At 59.1% G+C, this 15,043-nt stretch overlaps 2 protein-coding genes across 2 annotated transcripts; both read left to right on the plus strand.

Annotated features, from left to right (window-relative positions):
* The first annotated feature begins 14 nt into the window (after positions 1-14).
* DUSP15 (dual specificity phosphatase 15) lies at positions 15-11,523 on the plus strand. Its single transcript, XM_072350584.1, is given in 18 exon segments — positions 15-323; positions 1,746-1,779; positions 3,776-3,858; positions 4,254-4,303; positions 4,644-4,718; positions 5,208-5,379; positions 5,488-5,696; positions 8,354-8,378; positions 8,380-8,402; positions 8,404-8,656; positions 8,659-9,012; positions 9,498-9,687; positions 9,890-9,942; positions 10,135-10,225; positions 10,345-10,446; positions 10,519-10,899; positions 11,006-11,124; positions 11,230-11,523. Coding segments are annotated over 18 exon segments (2,376 nt in total). The 5' UTR covers positions 15-302; the 3' UTR covers positions 11,371-11,523.
* Positions 11,524-12,409: 886 nt separating this feature from the next.
* Positions 12,410-13,677, plus strand: FOXS1 (forkhead box S1). Its single transcript, XM_072350342.1, has one exon. The coding sequence runs from the start codon at positions 12,429-12,431 to the stop codon at positions 13,665-13,667; it is 1,239 nt and encodes a 412-aa protein (XP_072206443.1). The 5' UTR covers positions 12,410-12,428; the 3' UTR covers positions 13,668-13,677.
* Positions 13,678-15,043: the final 1,366 nt, after the last annotated feature.

Genomic DNA, 15,043 nt, shown 5'->3' on the forward strand with positions numbered 1-15,043 from the left:
GTAAGAAGGAGCAGTCGGTGCGAGGGAGGCGGGTGCTGGGGAAGGGCTTCAGCAGGAGACGCAGGGGAAACAGGCGAGGTCTCTTCTGCCTCCTGCTGCGGCCGGGGGATTGGGCTCCGTGTGCTGCAATCGAGCCCCTCGTCACAAGCAGCTGTCCTGCAGGAGCGAGCTCTTCATGACAGAAACCTTCCCAGGCAGCTTCTGCAGTGGGGACGGCAGCTTCACCTGGGGACAGAGAGGACAGTAGCATCGGGGACAAGGACACCTGCTCCCCGCCTCTTCCAGGGCACGTGCTGCAGACCATGGGAAATGGCATGAGCAAGGTAAAGGGAGTGCTGGGGTGCAGCTCTGCAGAGCTGGGTGCTGCAGGACAGGCTTGCAGCGCTGGAGGTGGGAGATGCTGGTCGGGCTCTGTTTGCTGTGTGATGCCGAGCAGCATTATGTGTGCCAGGGAGCCACCACGCTGATGCTGAAACCGGCACAAGGCACAGCTGGTGGAAAAGCTTGTTTACCTGCAGGCTGAGCAAAAGCAGAAGCAGACAGGGACGCTGTGTGAGGCTGCAGCAAGGGCTCGTCCTGACAGCCACCTCCAGCCACTTCTGTTGGGGCATGCATGCTTTGAACAGGACTGCTGGGCATGCTCCAAAGTAGAGGACAGGAGGTCACAGCAAACCCCTCTGAAGGAGGCAGGAAACTTTTCCAACACCTTTAAAAGAAAGGCACAAGCTCCCAATTGCACGCCAATGAGTTCTGTTAGACCCAGAGGCTGATGGTGCCACGCTGTGCTTGCTGGTGCAGTGCTCAGCACGGTGCTCAAAACATTGCTCGATGGAGGGGACAGGCTCTATTTTTTGGTTGTTTGAGCTTTTCCTGGATCACAGGTGAGCAGAGACATCTTCTTTCTGCTTTAATAATCCCCTGCAACCTATAGGCACTCGTTATCTGGGAAAGTTTTTCAGTGTTTTAGATGGAGCTGCAGTGCCCCATTTTATTCAGTGAGGAACGTATCAGAAAGTTACTGGGAACAGGAATGTGCCATTATTCATGGCTCAGTGTCCTGCCCTTGGGAGCTGGCCTTGCTAAATGGCTCTTTTACCATCTCATTCTCAGTGCACTTGCTGAAAGTTACAGGCACCCTGTCGATATAAAACTGATCTAAAACGTTAGGAATAGTAAAAAAAGCAAAACAACCTCCTAAAGCTGTTGGAACAATAAAAATGCTTCCAAGCGTGGGCAGTGAAATAAGTGCAAGCATTACCGTGTCTGTAGAAATCACCACAGCCCACCAAACATGCAGCACAGAGAAGCTGGAAGTGAACCCAACCACACACAAGTGTGCGCAGGCTGTTAATCCTAATTTTCCATTATGGGAAGGAGGGAAAATATAACATAGCTGAAGGTAGGAATGGATGCAAGGTATCTCATTTCCGTAATCTGGAGTGCTGTTAATGGAGGCACTGTCAAATAATTGCCTTTTCATCAAAAGAAGTGAAGTTTCTCAAGGCAAATGAATTTAAGATACAGCGTCTAGAGGTCCCAGGCCTGTTGGAAACAGACTCCTTGTAGAGCAGAGCAGGACTTGGGCTGTAGGAGATCACATCTGAGCACTCCCTGCTCTACCAGCACTGGCCAGAGCTATCCTGGATCTTGTCTGGTGCTAAGGCAGACAGGGGAACCCCAATGCACCAGGTATGATGCCATGCGTTCAATGCTTACAGACTGACATCTCTCTCTGTGTCCTGCAGATCCTTCCTGGCCTTTACTTGGGAAACTTCATTGGTAAGCAGAGCCCCACGCTGCAGAGAAGCCCCTGCAGAATTTCCCTGACCTCATGGTCTTGTGCTCCAAGGAAGCTCCCTACCTGCATGCCTTTGGTACCTCTGCTGCTCCGGGTGGGCTGTGCTTGGCTTTCCAGGGCTTGTCCCAGCTGCTCTGGGAAGACTCAGGGGCTGTTTATTCCTGCTGATGGATAGAAGCTGCTTTTCATCCTGTTCTCTCTATCACAGCTTCCCTGAGATCTCAGGAACCCTGGAGCTGAGCAGGGCCACAACCTTGTTAGGAAAGGCCCCAGCAGATGTACCTCTGCTGTGACACCAAGGAGAGCAGGGACATCACTGTTTGAGACCAAAAGCCCTCCCAAAAGCCTCAGCTCCCCCACGTTTTAGCAGTCAGGCAGAATGGGGCTGTACACACTTGGATGTTGCTCCCACAGGCCGAGTCACGTTCTAACACCAATTCACTGCTATAATGGATTTTCACTGTCAGTCATTCATGACTAAGGACTGGCATCTGCTGTGAAAAAACAGCATTTATCAGAGCTTCTGCCTTCCCAACAGCTCATTTGATGGCTCAATCCTGGCTGGAAGTGCTGAGAGCATTCAAAAACACTGGCACCAATTGCCAAGGAAATGTCTTGAAAGTGGCGGGGCAGCCTGGCTGGCAGCAGCCTGCCACAAAAACACTCCTCACTCCTCAGCATCCAAAGGGAATGAGGGCTGGAGGAGCTGCTTCTGGCTGGTACTGTTTGGGAGCACATGGGGAGGACTCAGCTCCAGGCCCATCACAGAGGTTACTGCAAGTAACCGCCGGTGTCTGGGCCTGGCCAGATGCCACCAAAGCATTGCTCCACCAAGAAATTCAGGGTGATGACAGAGATTTAAGGCCTGCTAAATTAAGCTCTGACAGCTCGTAGTGGCATTTTCTCTGACTGAAAGCATTTTCCAGCCATAATAAGCCTTTACAATCATGTCACTAATTGCTGTCGTGCTGACTGCTGGACTCGAGGAGGTGATGGCTGATGTAGGAGTCCATGGACAGAAGGTCCCCACCTCCTTCTCCTGCACACACAGCATGGGCTCTAACATGAAGCACAGCTCTTGAGGCTCATCGCTATTAAATATTCACATCATGCCATTAGCACGTTGTATTTCAGATTCCTGGGCCAAGGTTTTACACCACTGTGAAGTTTAGAAACCCAAAACCACAAGAGAAGAAATTATTAGTACCCATCTCCAGCATCCTGTGCAATATCAGCTGGTCATGCCATGAAAACAAAACAGCTACAAAGCTGCTTAGCCAGCAAGATGAGCAGGCTCTGCTCCCAGAACTTTTGTGCGAGACCAGTGACCAGAATCACAACCAGAGGATGCTGGAATGTTAGTAAAAAGTAGGTCATTTCCCCAGAAAGATGAGTATACCTGATCTCCATGCATGCAATTGCAGAAGGATGCACGCAAAGCATTCCGAATGGCTGTTGTTTCCTGCAGATCCCTCTGGCCATGCCTAACAGCATTGATGTGAAAGGCTGCAGCCCCGCTCCTGCAGTCTGTAAGATAAAGCTGATCAGTCAGGCTGCAACAGATCCCCTTACTTCATGTGCATGTGTGGAAGCAATGTCAACACAGGGCATGTTCTTTCCTCCCTAAGCTAGTGAACGAGTAGAGGCAAGTGCAAAGCTGTTTGCTTGCATAAGAGAGTGTTTTCCCATGCAGAAGTGAATTTTCACCCAAGCAGCAAGGTCAAGTGCCTTTGGAGGGAGTAGGTCTCTGTTTTGGTATCCCTGGGTTTGCATTCCCTGGTTTCCAAGAAGTGTTTGTATAGTTGCCTGTGCCTGCTGTGTTACCAAGTGCGTAGATGGACGCGGGGGGTGTAGTGCAGCTGTTCCTCCAGAGCACAGCTCTGTGTGCTGGTTTGTCTGCAGGAGCACAGCGGACGTGCTTGTGGGAAGAGGAGGGTGAGAAATAAATACATGCTAATATCAAGTTTTATCCTTTAGATGCCAAAGACCTGGAGCAGCTAAGCCGGAACAAGATCACCCACATTGTGTCAATCCATGAGTCTCCCCAGCCCTTGCTTCAGGTAGGATCCTCTGCCCGATGCCAGCATGCAGGCTTCTGCAGCTCTCTCCATGTTGCAGCATCTCCCCCTTCCAGCTCTGAGCATCCCGTGGCACATCCACCTCTCCCCAGTCCCAGAGGAATGAGGCAGCCCCTCTGCTCTCTGGGAAGCGTGCTGGTTCATGAATATAACCCGGCCTTGAATGTTGATGAGAAGATTTCCAGCTCTCCAACCTTATCTTATGTTCCAGCCTCTCCCTCAGGCTCTCATCCTCCATTGCTCTCCCTGCTGCATTGCTGAAGGGGAGCGTGGCCCCATCCCAGAGCAAAGCTGTGCTGTGGGAACAAGGCCCAAGGGGAGCACAGGGGCAAGGACACTGGTGGCTGAACTTCTCTTGTTCCTTTTATGTCTTGCAGGACATCACCTACCTCCGCATTCCTCTGCCAGACACACCTGAGGCCAGCATGTGAGTACTCGGTGAGGCCAGCATAGCGGGATGCAGGGAAAGAATGAGCATCCCACCTGAGAACCCAGGCAGAGCTGCCCAGAGAGCAGGGGAAGGCACAGAGCTGGCCAAGAGCAGTGGTGTATTCAGAGAGCGATCAGCCAAAGAGGGCTACAGCCTTTCACTGGGAAATGGGCACTGAGCTGCCTGGGTCTCATCAGCTAGTGATGGTGCCTGTAAAGTAACAGGCATTTTATTTTAGTGCTTTGTCCTCAGACTCTCAGGGCTGTACCACCTGCAGCCTAAAAATCTGGTTCCACACCTGTAGTCCTTATTCTGCTTGTTCTCTTTTTCCTGCTAGCAAGAAGCACTTCAAGGAATGCATCAGTTTTATCCACCAGTGTCGCCTGCAAGGAGGGAACTGCCTTGTCCACTGGTAAAACTTCTTTATCCACGTTACACCGTGTTCTCCCAGCCCAGCACAGAAATGGTCCTGCTGTCACAACCCCTGTTTTAGCTGTGCATGTCTGCCAGGGTCCCAGTGCCCATGAACCCACTCAGGATTCACCCTCATGCTCAGTTGCAGCCCCCAGCTGAGCAGGATTTGAGGAGCCCCTTGGGGGACGGGGAGCCACTAGAGAGGGGCAGCTTTTTGCTGCAGTGGAGTGGGTGGGAAGGGAGCAGTCTGGGGCAGACTTCCAGGCAGTGGCTGCTGCTTTCACTTCCCCTGGGGAGCAGGGTGTATTTATAGATGCTGATCGAGAGGACCTTGGAAGGGCTTTGGCTTCCCAGAGAGTGAGTCCTCTGAGAAGAGGAACCAAAATAGCTGAAGCACAGGGGTGGAAGAAGGGGCAGGCATGGGGTCAGGGCAGCAGCCAGGAGTGCACACTACAGATGGTAGCCAACGTGCTCTTTCCTTTGCCAGCCTGGCTGGGATCTCCCGCAGCACCACTATCGTCGTCGCCTACGTCATGGCTGTCACAGAGATGAGCTCTCAGGAGGTGCTGGAGGCCATCAGAAGCGTACGACCTGTTGCCAACCCCAACCCTGGCTTCAAGCAGCAGCTGGAGGAGTTCAGCGGCAGTGCAGCCCGCAAGGTGGGATGCAGGACAGTGAATCAGATCCCTTCCCTACACCCCCTGCTTGCAAGCTCGGACTCACACTCTGACGCAGGCATACTATTCTGCTTCTTCCTCTTTCCCCAGATGCGCAGGCACCTGAAGCAGAGGTATGGGGCGTCCCCTTTCAATGATGAGGAAGAAATCAAGGCCCTGCTACCAGCAGGGAGAGGAAGAGCATCCCGAGCAGAGGGAGCTCGACAAGGACTGGTACCACGAGCCAGGGACATCAAGAGCACTGCTCCCTTCCTGCTGCGGGTGAAGAGGACGTTCTCCTGCATCCCAGCTTGTCTGAAGTGATCCCAGCCCAGATCACCTCATGGCCTGGTAAAGACTAAGGAGCTGCAGCAGCAGAGAAATGCCGCATCGCAGAGCCACAACGAGCCCAGCTCCTTCTCCTCTCTGGGTTCAAGCGTGCCATCTTCTGTCCTGGCTTTCAGCTATTGGGGGAGGGATTCATTCACACTGCTGTACTCTGCAGGGTCAGCCCTTTAGTGCCTGGTGTGTGGGGACAGCTGGCAGAAACACAGATCACAGCTCCCAGTTCACTGTGGCAGTGACAGGCAGGGCTTCCCAGCACCCGGGTGATGCTGACAGCAGCTTTAGCACTTCAGCAGCAGCTGCATGGGCCTCAGGGGCACACAAGGTGCAGGAGATCTCACTGACTCCTCGGGGCACTTTTCCCACCACCAGCAGCAAGCTTCCAGAACCGAGGTGGCTGCAGTGCAGGGGCACACAGGAGCATTAGCAGCTAATCATGCTGTTCTGGTGTTCCAGGCCAGCCAAGCACAAGCCTCGAGCAAGCACTGCAGCTTTCAGTGTTCATTGCACCGCATTCCCACTGATCCCAGGGCACAATCTTTAAATGGTGGGAAATAAATGTTTAACCTTGCCAGACCTCACTAAAGCAGAGCCTTAAACCATTTGGCTTAAATACTTTCTATGTCCTTGTAGTCTTAAACTTACATTTAATGCAGATTGACCTGCCTGGGCCACAGAGGAGGAGCTGGGGCAGAAGGTTCCTGGCATAGGGTGATTCTCTTCTCTCAGCCAGATGAGAAGCCTGCGTTGCTGTTGGAGGCCTGGGGGCAGCTACAGCCCCACAAATGCAGTTTGGAGTTATGTGAGCAGCACCCACAGAAGCTCCCCATGTCTCCAGGTTGCGGGGCACAGGTTGCTCACCAGAGCCCTGCTGCTTCTGTAGGGAACAGGGCTATGAAGCTGGGCAGGAGCAAACAGGTACTTACATGGATATTGTTGTGCTGTATCTTCTTTGCACCACAGAGCTGGAGCCTGCTGGGAGCTGCAGGAAGGCTGAACCACACCAGGAGCTGCAAATCCTGCTCTTCCTCAGCCCTGTGCTATTAACACCTGACACTGTAGCAGCCACAGGTGGGGATGATGCTGGGCTGCCCAGGTGGGCCATCAGCATCACCTGTGCTGGCTGCTGGGTGGTCCACGAGGCCCCTTTACACTTGCAGGTGCTGCATGGGGGTACATGCAGCCACGTGGGGTACCTGGCATGGGAGCTTTGCCGCACTTTTGGGCACCCTCAACCTCCCATTCACTTTCATTACAGTAACTTAGCACCACCCCACACTGCTTCTGCAGTCCCCTGCCCCACTGCTTCCCTGCTTCCTCACCCCACAGTCAGGAGATGTCGGGGCCCAGCACTGCCCAGCATCCCCACACCCAGACATGCTGCATTTACAGTCAGGATTTCCTGGTCCATGCAATAAACCCACACCAAGGCCACGTGCAGAGCAGCAGCACCTCCAGGTCCAGGTCTGCAGCACTGCAAAACATTGATTTTGGCAGATCCGGTTTGCACAACTGGAAAAATACAGGCAAGGGCAGCGTTAGATGTGAGTTAATGTTTGACTCCTTTTGGAAAGGCATTTCAGCATTAAAAGAGGAAGGCTTAAGCGGCTTCACCTTCCCTGTGCAGTGAGAGGCACAGTAGTGGAACAGACTGCTGAGCATCTTCCCTGCTGGAATGTTAATTGCATCCCCTGGAACTGCACGTCACCACCTCTGTGAGGAGTGGAGAATTCCCCAGCTGACAAGGGCTGATATGGCCAGGCTGGATCTGCCTGATGAGCTAAGATTAGTCTGAGGACTTGGAACCTATTTGTACAAGCCACCAAGATGGCAGCAGCCCCTTGGAACCATCTCACTGCACAAAGGAGTGATGTGAATCCTCCTCTGCAAAACCCCTGGCCTCTTTTCATGGAATAAAGCACCTGGATCACAGCAGTGAGGGGTGAGGAGGGGGCCACGTGCTGTCCCTGCCCCACTACCCTGTAAGGACTGGAACAGGGCTGGTGCTCAGCTCACATCTGAGCCGCTGCTGGAAATCCCCTGTTTGTGGTGGGGAGGCCACGGCAGCTTCCTGTGCTCTGCGTCCCTTCCCAGTGACCCCAAAACGTTGGCCTGGCCCAGGCAGAATGGCTGTATGCTGCCAGGGCCAGCAGGCTCCTGTCCCCTGACCCCAAACTGCTCTATGCAGTGCTGGCACCTGGCTGTGCCCTGCGCCACGTGGCTGTGCCCCATCCCCACACCCTGTGGGAAACCCCAGGGAGGGGAAGGCCAGATCCTGGCACTGTGTCACCGCTTATTCATTTTGAGGATTTCCAGCTCAGATCAGCCCTGATGCTGGAAGCATCGTCTGCAGCCCAGAGGTAACTTACTCTTACTCAGAACTGGAAATGAAACCCAATGGGGCGGGGATGGAGCTGCAGCATCAGCCCCCCAGACACAGTGCACGGTGCAGTGGAGGAAAGAATTGGTAGAGCCATCATCACTGCTTGCAACAGCTCGCACCAGCCTGGCTCCATGGCATTGTGTAGGTTGGAAAAGACCACGACCCACAAATCCATCCCCAGCCCACCCCACCGTGCCCACTGCCCACATCCCTCAGTGCCACATCTCAATGGCTCTGGGACGCCTCCAGGGATGGTGACCCCACGGCTCCCTGGGCAGCTGTGCCACTGCATTATCACTTTCTGACAATAAATGTTTCCTAATATCCAACCTGACCCTGATGCAGTGTGAGGCCATCACCTCTCATCCTATCGCTGGAGAAGAGACCGAGTCCGTTCTTGGGCAGTGTGGGAGCCTGCAGGGGGAAAAAGGAATGTACCCAGCTACCAGAACAGGGAGAAAAGGGGAGAACGGCTTCTTAAGGACAGGGAAGTGTAACGAGCACAAGCCCAGCCTCAGGGCACTGCGGGGAGCGAGGTGTCCCGGCGTGTCCCGGCGCTCCGGCACCGCTCCTGGTGTGCTGCGCCCTCCCCTCGGGCCGGGATCCCGAGGCGGCAACGAACCGAAAGCGGCGTCAGGAAAGGGAAAGTGAAAGGCCGGGTCCCGCCACGCTTTCGCTTTCAGGGCCGCCGCACGTTCCCGAGGGCGACGAGGCCGGGACGGGCCGGAGTCGGGATGGCGGAGCCGGGGTCTCCCATGCGGCTGAAGGAGTGGCTGATCGCGCAGATCGACAGCGGCCGCTACCCGGGGCTGCGCTGGGAGAACCGCGAGCGGACGCTCTTCCGCATCCCCTGGAAGCACGCGGCCAAGCAGGACTACCGGCAGCAGCAGGACGCCGCTCTCTTCAAGGTACGGCCTCTCCCAGAGCCCCCCCCGGAGCTCCCCCGCCGGCCTCCCGCACTCACTCCCCCTACATCCCCGTTGCACCGCCCCGTGCTTCCCTCGGATCCGCGCCGCGCCGGTTCCTTGTACCCCCCTAATCCCCGCAGCACCGTCTCTGCGCCCCCCCCGGTCCCCGCTGCCCACTCCCGCCTCCCCCCATCCCTTCGGCACCGACCTCGTGCGCCTCCGCTCCGCGCTGCGCTCACCCCGTGCGCCCCCCGAGGGTCCGCGCTGCACCGACACCGTGCGCATCCCCGGACCCCGCTGCTCAGCCCCATTCCCTCCCACAGACCCCGATGCCCAGTCCCCTAACCTATCCCCCCCGATCCTCTCCGCACCGGCTCTGTGCCCCCTCGAACCCAAATCCCCTCCAGCCCCCAGCTCCAGGCTCCCACCCACCGCACGGGCTCCTCCCATCCCCGTGCCCAGCGCAGCCCCCGCTCCTCCCGCAGGCTTGGGCCGTCTACAAGGGCAAATACCACGAGGGCACGGACAAGGCTGACCCATCCACCTGGAAGACACGGCTGCGCTGCGCCCTCAACAAAAGCACCGACTTCCAGGAGGTGCCCGAGCGGAGCCAGCTGGACATCTCAGAGCCCTACAAGGTGTACCAGATCGTGTGCGACGGCACCCGGGATGCAGGTACCCCCTGCCAGGCTGTTGTGCCGTTTCCCCATGTCCCACATTCTATGGGCATCACCGCTCTGTCCTCTTCCTCCCCGCTCCTCATCCTCTGCAGAGCTCTGGGCTGTGCTCAGGCAAAGTGCTGTGATGGGGTCAGGACTGGGCTGGTTTTCCCCATGCTGCTTTTGGGTCTCAGTGTTTTGTTTCCTGCTCCCTGCAGAGAAGGATGAGAAGGAGAGCAGAATGCAGCCCACAATCAGTAAGGACCCACAGGTGAGCCATCCTCCAGTGGGGGGCATGTGTGGAGCTGGGATCCCAAATCCCCTCTTCCTATGGCTATCCTATGGCCTATCCCACTGCCCGCATCCAGCATCCATCCTGGTTCCCCATACCCGGGGGTTGAGCAGTAGCAGGAGCTGGCTCAGGATCCTTCTTTGCCCTCACTGTGGCTACTCTTGTCCCCAGGGCCACGTGGCCGAGGAGAGCCACCGAGGCACAGCAGGAACGTGCCACACACCCACGTTACCCCTGCTAACTGCCCATCCGGCAGAGCGAGGTGAGAGAAGGGCCCTGGTGATGGGTGGGTGCAGAGTAGGACTGAGTACGGGTACAATCACTGCTCTGCAGGAGCCACTCTGCTCTCCTGGTACCCACACCACCTCCACCCCAACCCAGGATACCACGTGCGGGGAATCTTCTATGGCTGGAGCCCGACCCACAGCCACCTGCTTCCCAGGGCCCCGTCCTTCCTCCCTGCCGAGGATGTCAACCACTCAGGTAGGAGCTGTGCCAGCCGGTCTGCAGCCCCCCAAGCCCCCCAGCCCCACACTGACCCCCCCCATCCTGCAGACTGCTGGCTGCACATCCGCCTGTACTACTGCGACGTGCTGGTGAAGGAGCTCACCACCCGCACGGCCGAGGGCTGCCGCATCGCCTCGCGCACTGAGGGCCCCTACGGCCCCTCCTGCATGGAGCTGATCGAGTTCCCCTCACCACGTGCACTGGGAAGCAGTGGGTGGACAGTCGCTGTCACCGAGGTTCTGGAGAGGCTGCTGCCCCACCTGGAGCGTGGGGTGCTGCTGTGGGTGGCCCCCGAGGGGGTCTTCATGAAGCGGCAGTGCCAGGGCAGGGTGTACTGGAATGGGCCGCTGGCCCCACACCGGGACTGGCCCAACAAGCTGGAGCGGGAGAAGACCTACAAGCTGCTGGACACACAGCAGTTCCTGGAGGGTAAGTGCCTGTCAGCCCCAGGGTCCCATCCCCATCATGGGGCCCATCCGCTGGGGGACAGCTATGGGGCTACAGGGACAAGTCCCATCCCTGTGCGGTGTTGCAGAGCTGCGCAGGTACCTGAGCCACGGGCAGCCAGCTCCACGGTACCAAATCCACCTGTGCTTCGGTGAGGAGTACCCCACCAGCACCGGACACCACCTCCAGAAGCTCATCATGGCCCACGTGAGTACACACAGGGCTGCTAATCCTCGTGCCCATCAGTGGGGCGATGGGGACCCTCAGTGCCAGGCACGGACCCCGTCCTCCCAGCAGCTCCGTGCCCCACAGGTGGAGCCGGTGTTTGCACGAGAGCTGTTCCACCATGCCCAGCGCCTGGGTCCTGCACTGCTGCGGGGCTGCCCCCAGCCCTGTGCACCCACTGCCCCTGGGCGCATCGCCCACGTCCTGCAGCAGCTCTGCCAGCCCTGAGCCGGGCAGCCGAGGGGACACGAAGCCTGGGGACACGCGGCCACCCAGTGGCAAATCCACAAAGCCACAGCACGTTCAGCAGGGACGGATGCGGACGGATGCTGGCTGGAGTGGGGCACTGCATGGGGCGCTGTATTATTCTCCAGGAGCCCAGCGGAAGCTGCTGGGTGCAGCTGTGCCCAGCAGGGGACAGCCAGCTCTGTCCCGGCGCCTCGCGCTGTAGGGACTTGCTGTTTGTGAGCTGTAGAAATAAAGGTTGTGTTTCGGTACTGCCGCCTGCGGCGTCGGGGCTGGGGCTGCGCTGCGGTACAGGCTGCGGGGGAGCTGAGTGAGGCAGAGCCCAGCACTGCAGGGACATCAGGAGCTGAGCACTCCGCTTGGAGCCACGCAGCTCCTGCTGCACTGAGCCCCATCCTGACCTCTGCTTCCCAGCTCTTTGGCAGCGAGGTGCCCAGGAGCTGCCCTCACAGCCGGGCACCACGTCCCAAAAGCACTTGCTGCCCATACATCGGTTTCCCCCAGTGCTGGGTGAGGGGGGTCCCGGCGGGGGTGGGGTTGTGCTGCAGAGCAGAGCTGATGTGCCCAGGTAACTGGGCTCAGTGTGTGCACCCAGCATGGCACGGGGACCTGGCTCAGAGTGGGGACATGGCACAGAGCAGGACACGGCTCGGTGCAGGGATCCCAAACCACCCCAGGGATGGGGTTACCCGGGAAGCCCCATCCCCACACCGCATCCTCTCACCCCACAGCACTGCTGCACTCCACATCCCCACCACCCGGGGCTGGGTGCTGCGAGCGGGCGGGATGAGCCCCGTGCCCCGGGAACCCCCGGTACCCATCACAGCCCCACAGCAGTGCCAACCCGAGCCCGCTGGCTCCCAGCCCCGGGGCCGGCCCCGGCTGCGCGTCCGGCCGCAGGGACCAGCACTGGACGATGGGGCCCCGCTCCGCCCTGGGCGGCCCTACGGCACCATAGAGGAGGGGCCCGCCGCCCCCACACCGTTGGGGCGTTTTAATGGGCTCGGCCGGAGCCGGGCAAGCAGAGCGAGGACGGCAGGATGCAGCCGGAGCTCCCGGTCGGCTCCGCAGCTTTGCGCGGCCGGACGGCCCCGGACAGCCCCTATCCCGGCCCCTCGCCGCCTGCGGAGGCCACCAAGCCGCCCTACAGCTACATCGCCCTCATCACCATGGCCATCCAGAGCACTCCCGAGAAGCGCATCACCCTCAGCGGCATCTACCGCTACATCATGGGCCGCTTCACCTTCTACCGTGACAACAAGCAGGGCTGGCAGAACTCCATCCGCCACAACCTGTCGCTCAACGAGTGCTTCGTCAAAGTGCCGCGCGACGACAAGAAGCCGGGCAAGGGCAACTACTGGACGCTGGATCCCGACTGCTACAACATGTTTGAGAACGGCAGCTTCCTCCGGCGCCGCCGCCGCTTCACCAGGAAAAGGGCCCTGCAGGACGGGGAGGGGGACGAGGGACGCAGGAAGACCCCCAGAACCCGCTCACGGGCACTGCTGCCAGAGGAGGGGAAAGAGGAGAGCGGCTTTGCGCTGCCGACAGCAGAGCAGAGGGCAGAGGGTACTGGGGGGCCGGGCTGTGCCGGGCAGCTCTGTGCTCACCCGCGGCCCAAAGTGCCATTCTTCACCAAGGAGCAACTCGGGGTCCCGACGGAGAGCCGCCCGCCCGTCCCCCCCCAGCCCAAGCAGACTGCCTTCGGGGGACCCCCGGCTGCACTGCCACTGCCCCGGCCAGGTCAGTACCCACTGCCCACAGAGCCTGGCCACCCTGCGCAGCGCTCCCCGGACCCCACTGCATCCCCCCCGGGTGATGTAGAGGGCAAAGAGCCGGCGACCCCCTCCATGGGGCTGGGCCAACCCTTTGGGCAGGTGCCCCCCATCTTTCCCAGCACCCTGCTGGGCACGGGCAAGCCCCCTCCATCTTGCTTCCTCGACGGCGATGGCTACAAGCAGCCCCCCCTGCCCGTGTTTGGCTCCTTTGGCCGTGGGGGGCCCGAGGCACTGGGGGGCAGCTACCAGTGCCGGGTGCAGGCGCTGAGCTTCTGTGTGAATGAGCGGCCATGCGGTGCAGCGCTGGAGCATCTCCTGGCTGCGGCCCCCACTGCTGCCACCACCACCCCCCCTGCCCCCCGCCAGCCACCTTTTGGGGTGGGAGAGCAGAAGGAGCCGTGGAGCACAGGGGGGACGATCCCGCTGCAGGGAGGTGGTGGTTACCCCCTGGGGCTGCCCCACTGCCTGTACCGGACGCCCGGAATGTTCTTCTTCGAGTGATGGACTGACATCTCCCCCCCACCCTGGTACCATGCAGGTACTGTGGAATAAAGCGCATTCGCTCATGCTGCCTCTGTGTCTCTGCGACCCGCTGGGGGTGGGAAGCAGGCAGGGTGCATCGGGGCCACTCTGTTCCCACCCAGATTGCTGCTGGGACACATGTCTCTGTGGCCGCCCACTGTGGCTCTCCTCCATGAGGACCCTGGTGTCCATGGGCTGGATGGTCCGGTATCCCCAGAGGTGATGGGGATGGAGCCCCTTCCTAATGCAGCTCCTACCCGGAGTGACAGGAGGGAACCCTCTCTATGAGGGGCTGGGGGATGTGCTGCACCCTGGAGCAAACCCTGCACTCCCCACACCCTGCACTGCTCACACATGCCTGGTTTGCCCCATGTGCTGTGCATGGTACGAGTGGTGCTGGCCTCAGAGAGAGACAGGGGGGGAGCGCTCCATGGGATGGGGTGTAGGGGGAGATGCGGCTCTCCCTGCATGGGACCGTCTCCCTGCCAGGTCCTCACAGCACCCTACAGAGCTGGGCTGTGCCAGGGCTGCCTGCAGGCATGGCTACAGCTGCGATGGGAACAGCAAGATTCCTCAGACCTGAATCATTCCGGGGCGGCTGCCGGTGAGGAGCATCGCCTGAGTCACCACTGCCGGGCTGGGCACGGGCTGGGCTGGGCTGGGATGAGGTGCAGCTGGGGTGGGGTGCTGTCCCAGGCTGCCAGCCCCTTCCCACGCACTGGGGCAGCATCTCCATAGAGTCCACTTAGCAACCTAGAGCAGGGCTGGCAAAGTGAGGACCTGTGCCTGTACTTCCATCCTGTGTCCCTGGGAAGGGGCCCCCAAAGAGGCCCCCCAAGGCTGTGGGATGCAGGTGCACAGGGATTGCACCTGTGGGGTACAGACGGTGTCCATGGTTTGTACAGGGGGGGAAGCTGATGGAAGGACTCTATGATGTTTTGGGGATGGGTGTATGGCAAAGCTCCCTGGCCCTCCAAGGCAGCCAGACGCAGCTCAGCCAGGCCCCAGGGTCCCAGCGAGGGCCAGCCCTGGCGTCACTCAGGGACCAGAGCAGCGCCGCTGCGTCACCCGTTATCAACCCCAGCAGCCACTGCCAGGCCATGGCTGTGTCCCAACCCCAGGCAGGGCAGGAGGGGCCTCTGCTCATCACCAGTGCAGCAGCAATGCTCTCTGGGCTGCAGGCTTTGCTTTTCTCCCTTCTTTTTGTTGTTTTTTTTCCCCTTCCCTCCCCTGTGGAAAACAATATTTGAGTGCCTAGATCATGCTGGCGTCTCCGGAGCCGTCTACAGCGAGCAGGGCTGACCTCAGCCCCCTCCTTCACATGGTCCCCGGGGGCGCGAGAGGAAGCGAGAGCC

Source organism: Excalfactoria chinensis, chromosome 15 (assembly GCF_039878825.1).
Source record: "Excalfactoria chinensis isolate bCotChi1 chromosome 15, bCotChi1.hap2, whole genome shotgun sequence".
Taxonomy (NCBI): Eukaryota; Metazoa; Chordata; class Aves; order Galliformes; family Phasianidae; genus Excalfactoria; species Excalfactoria chinensis.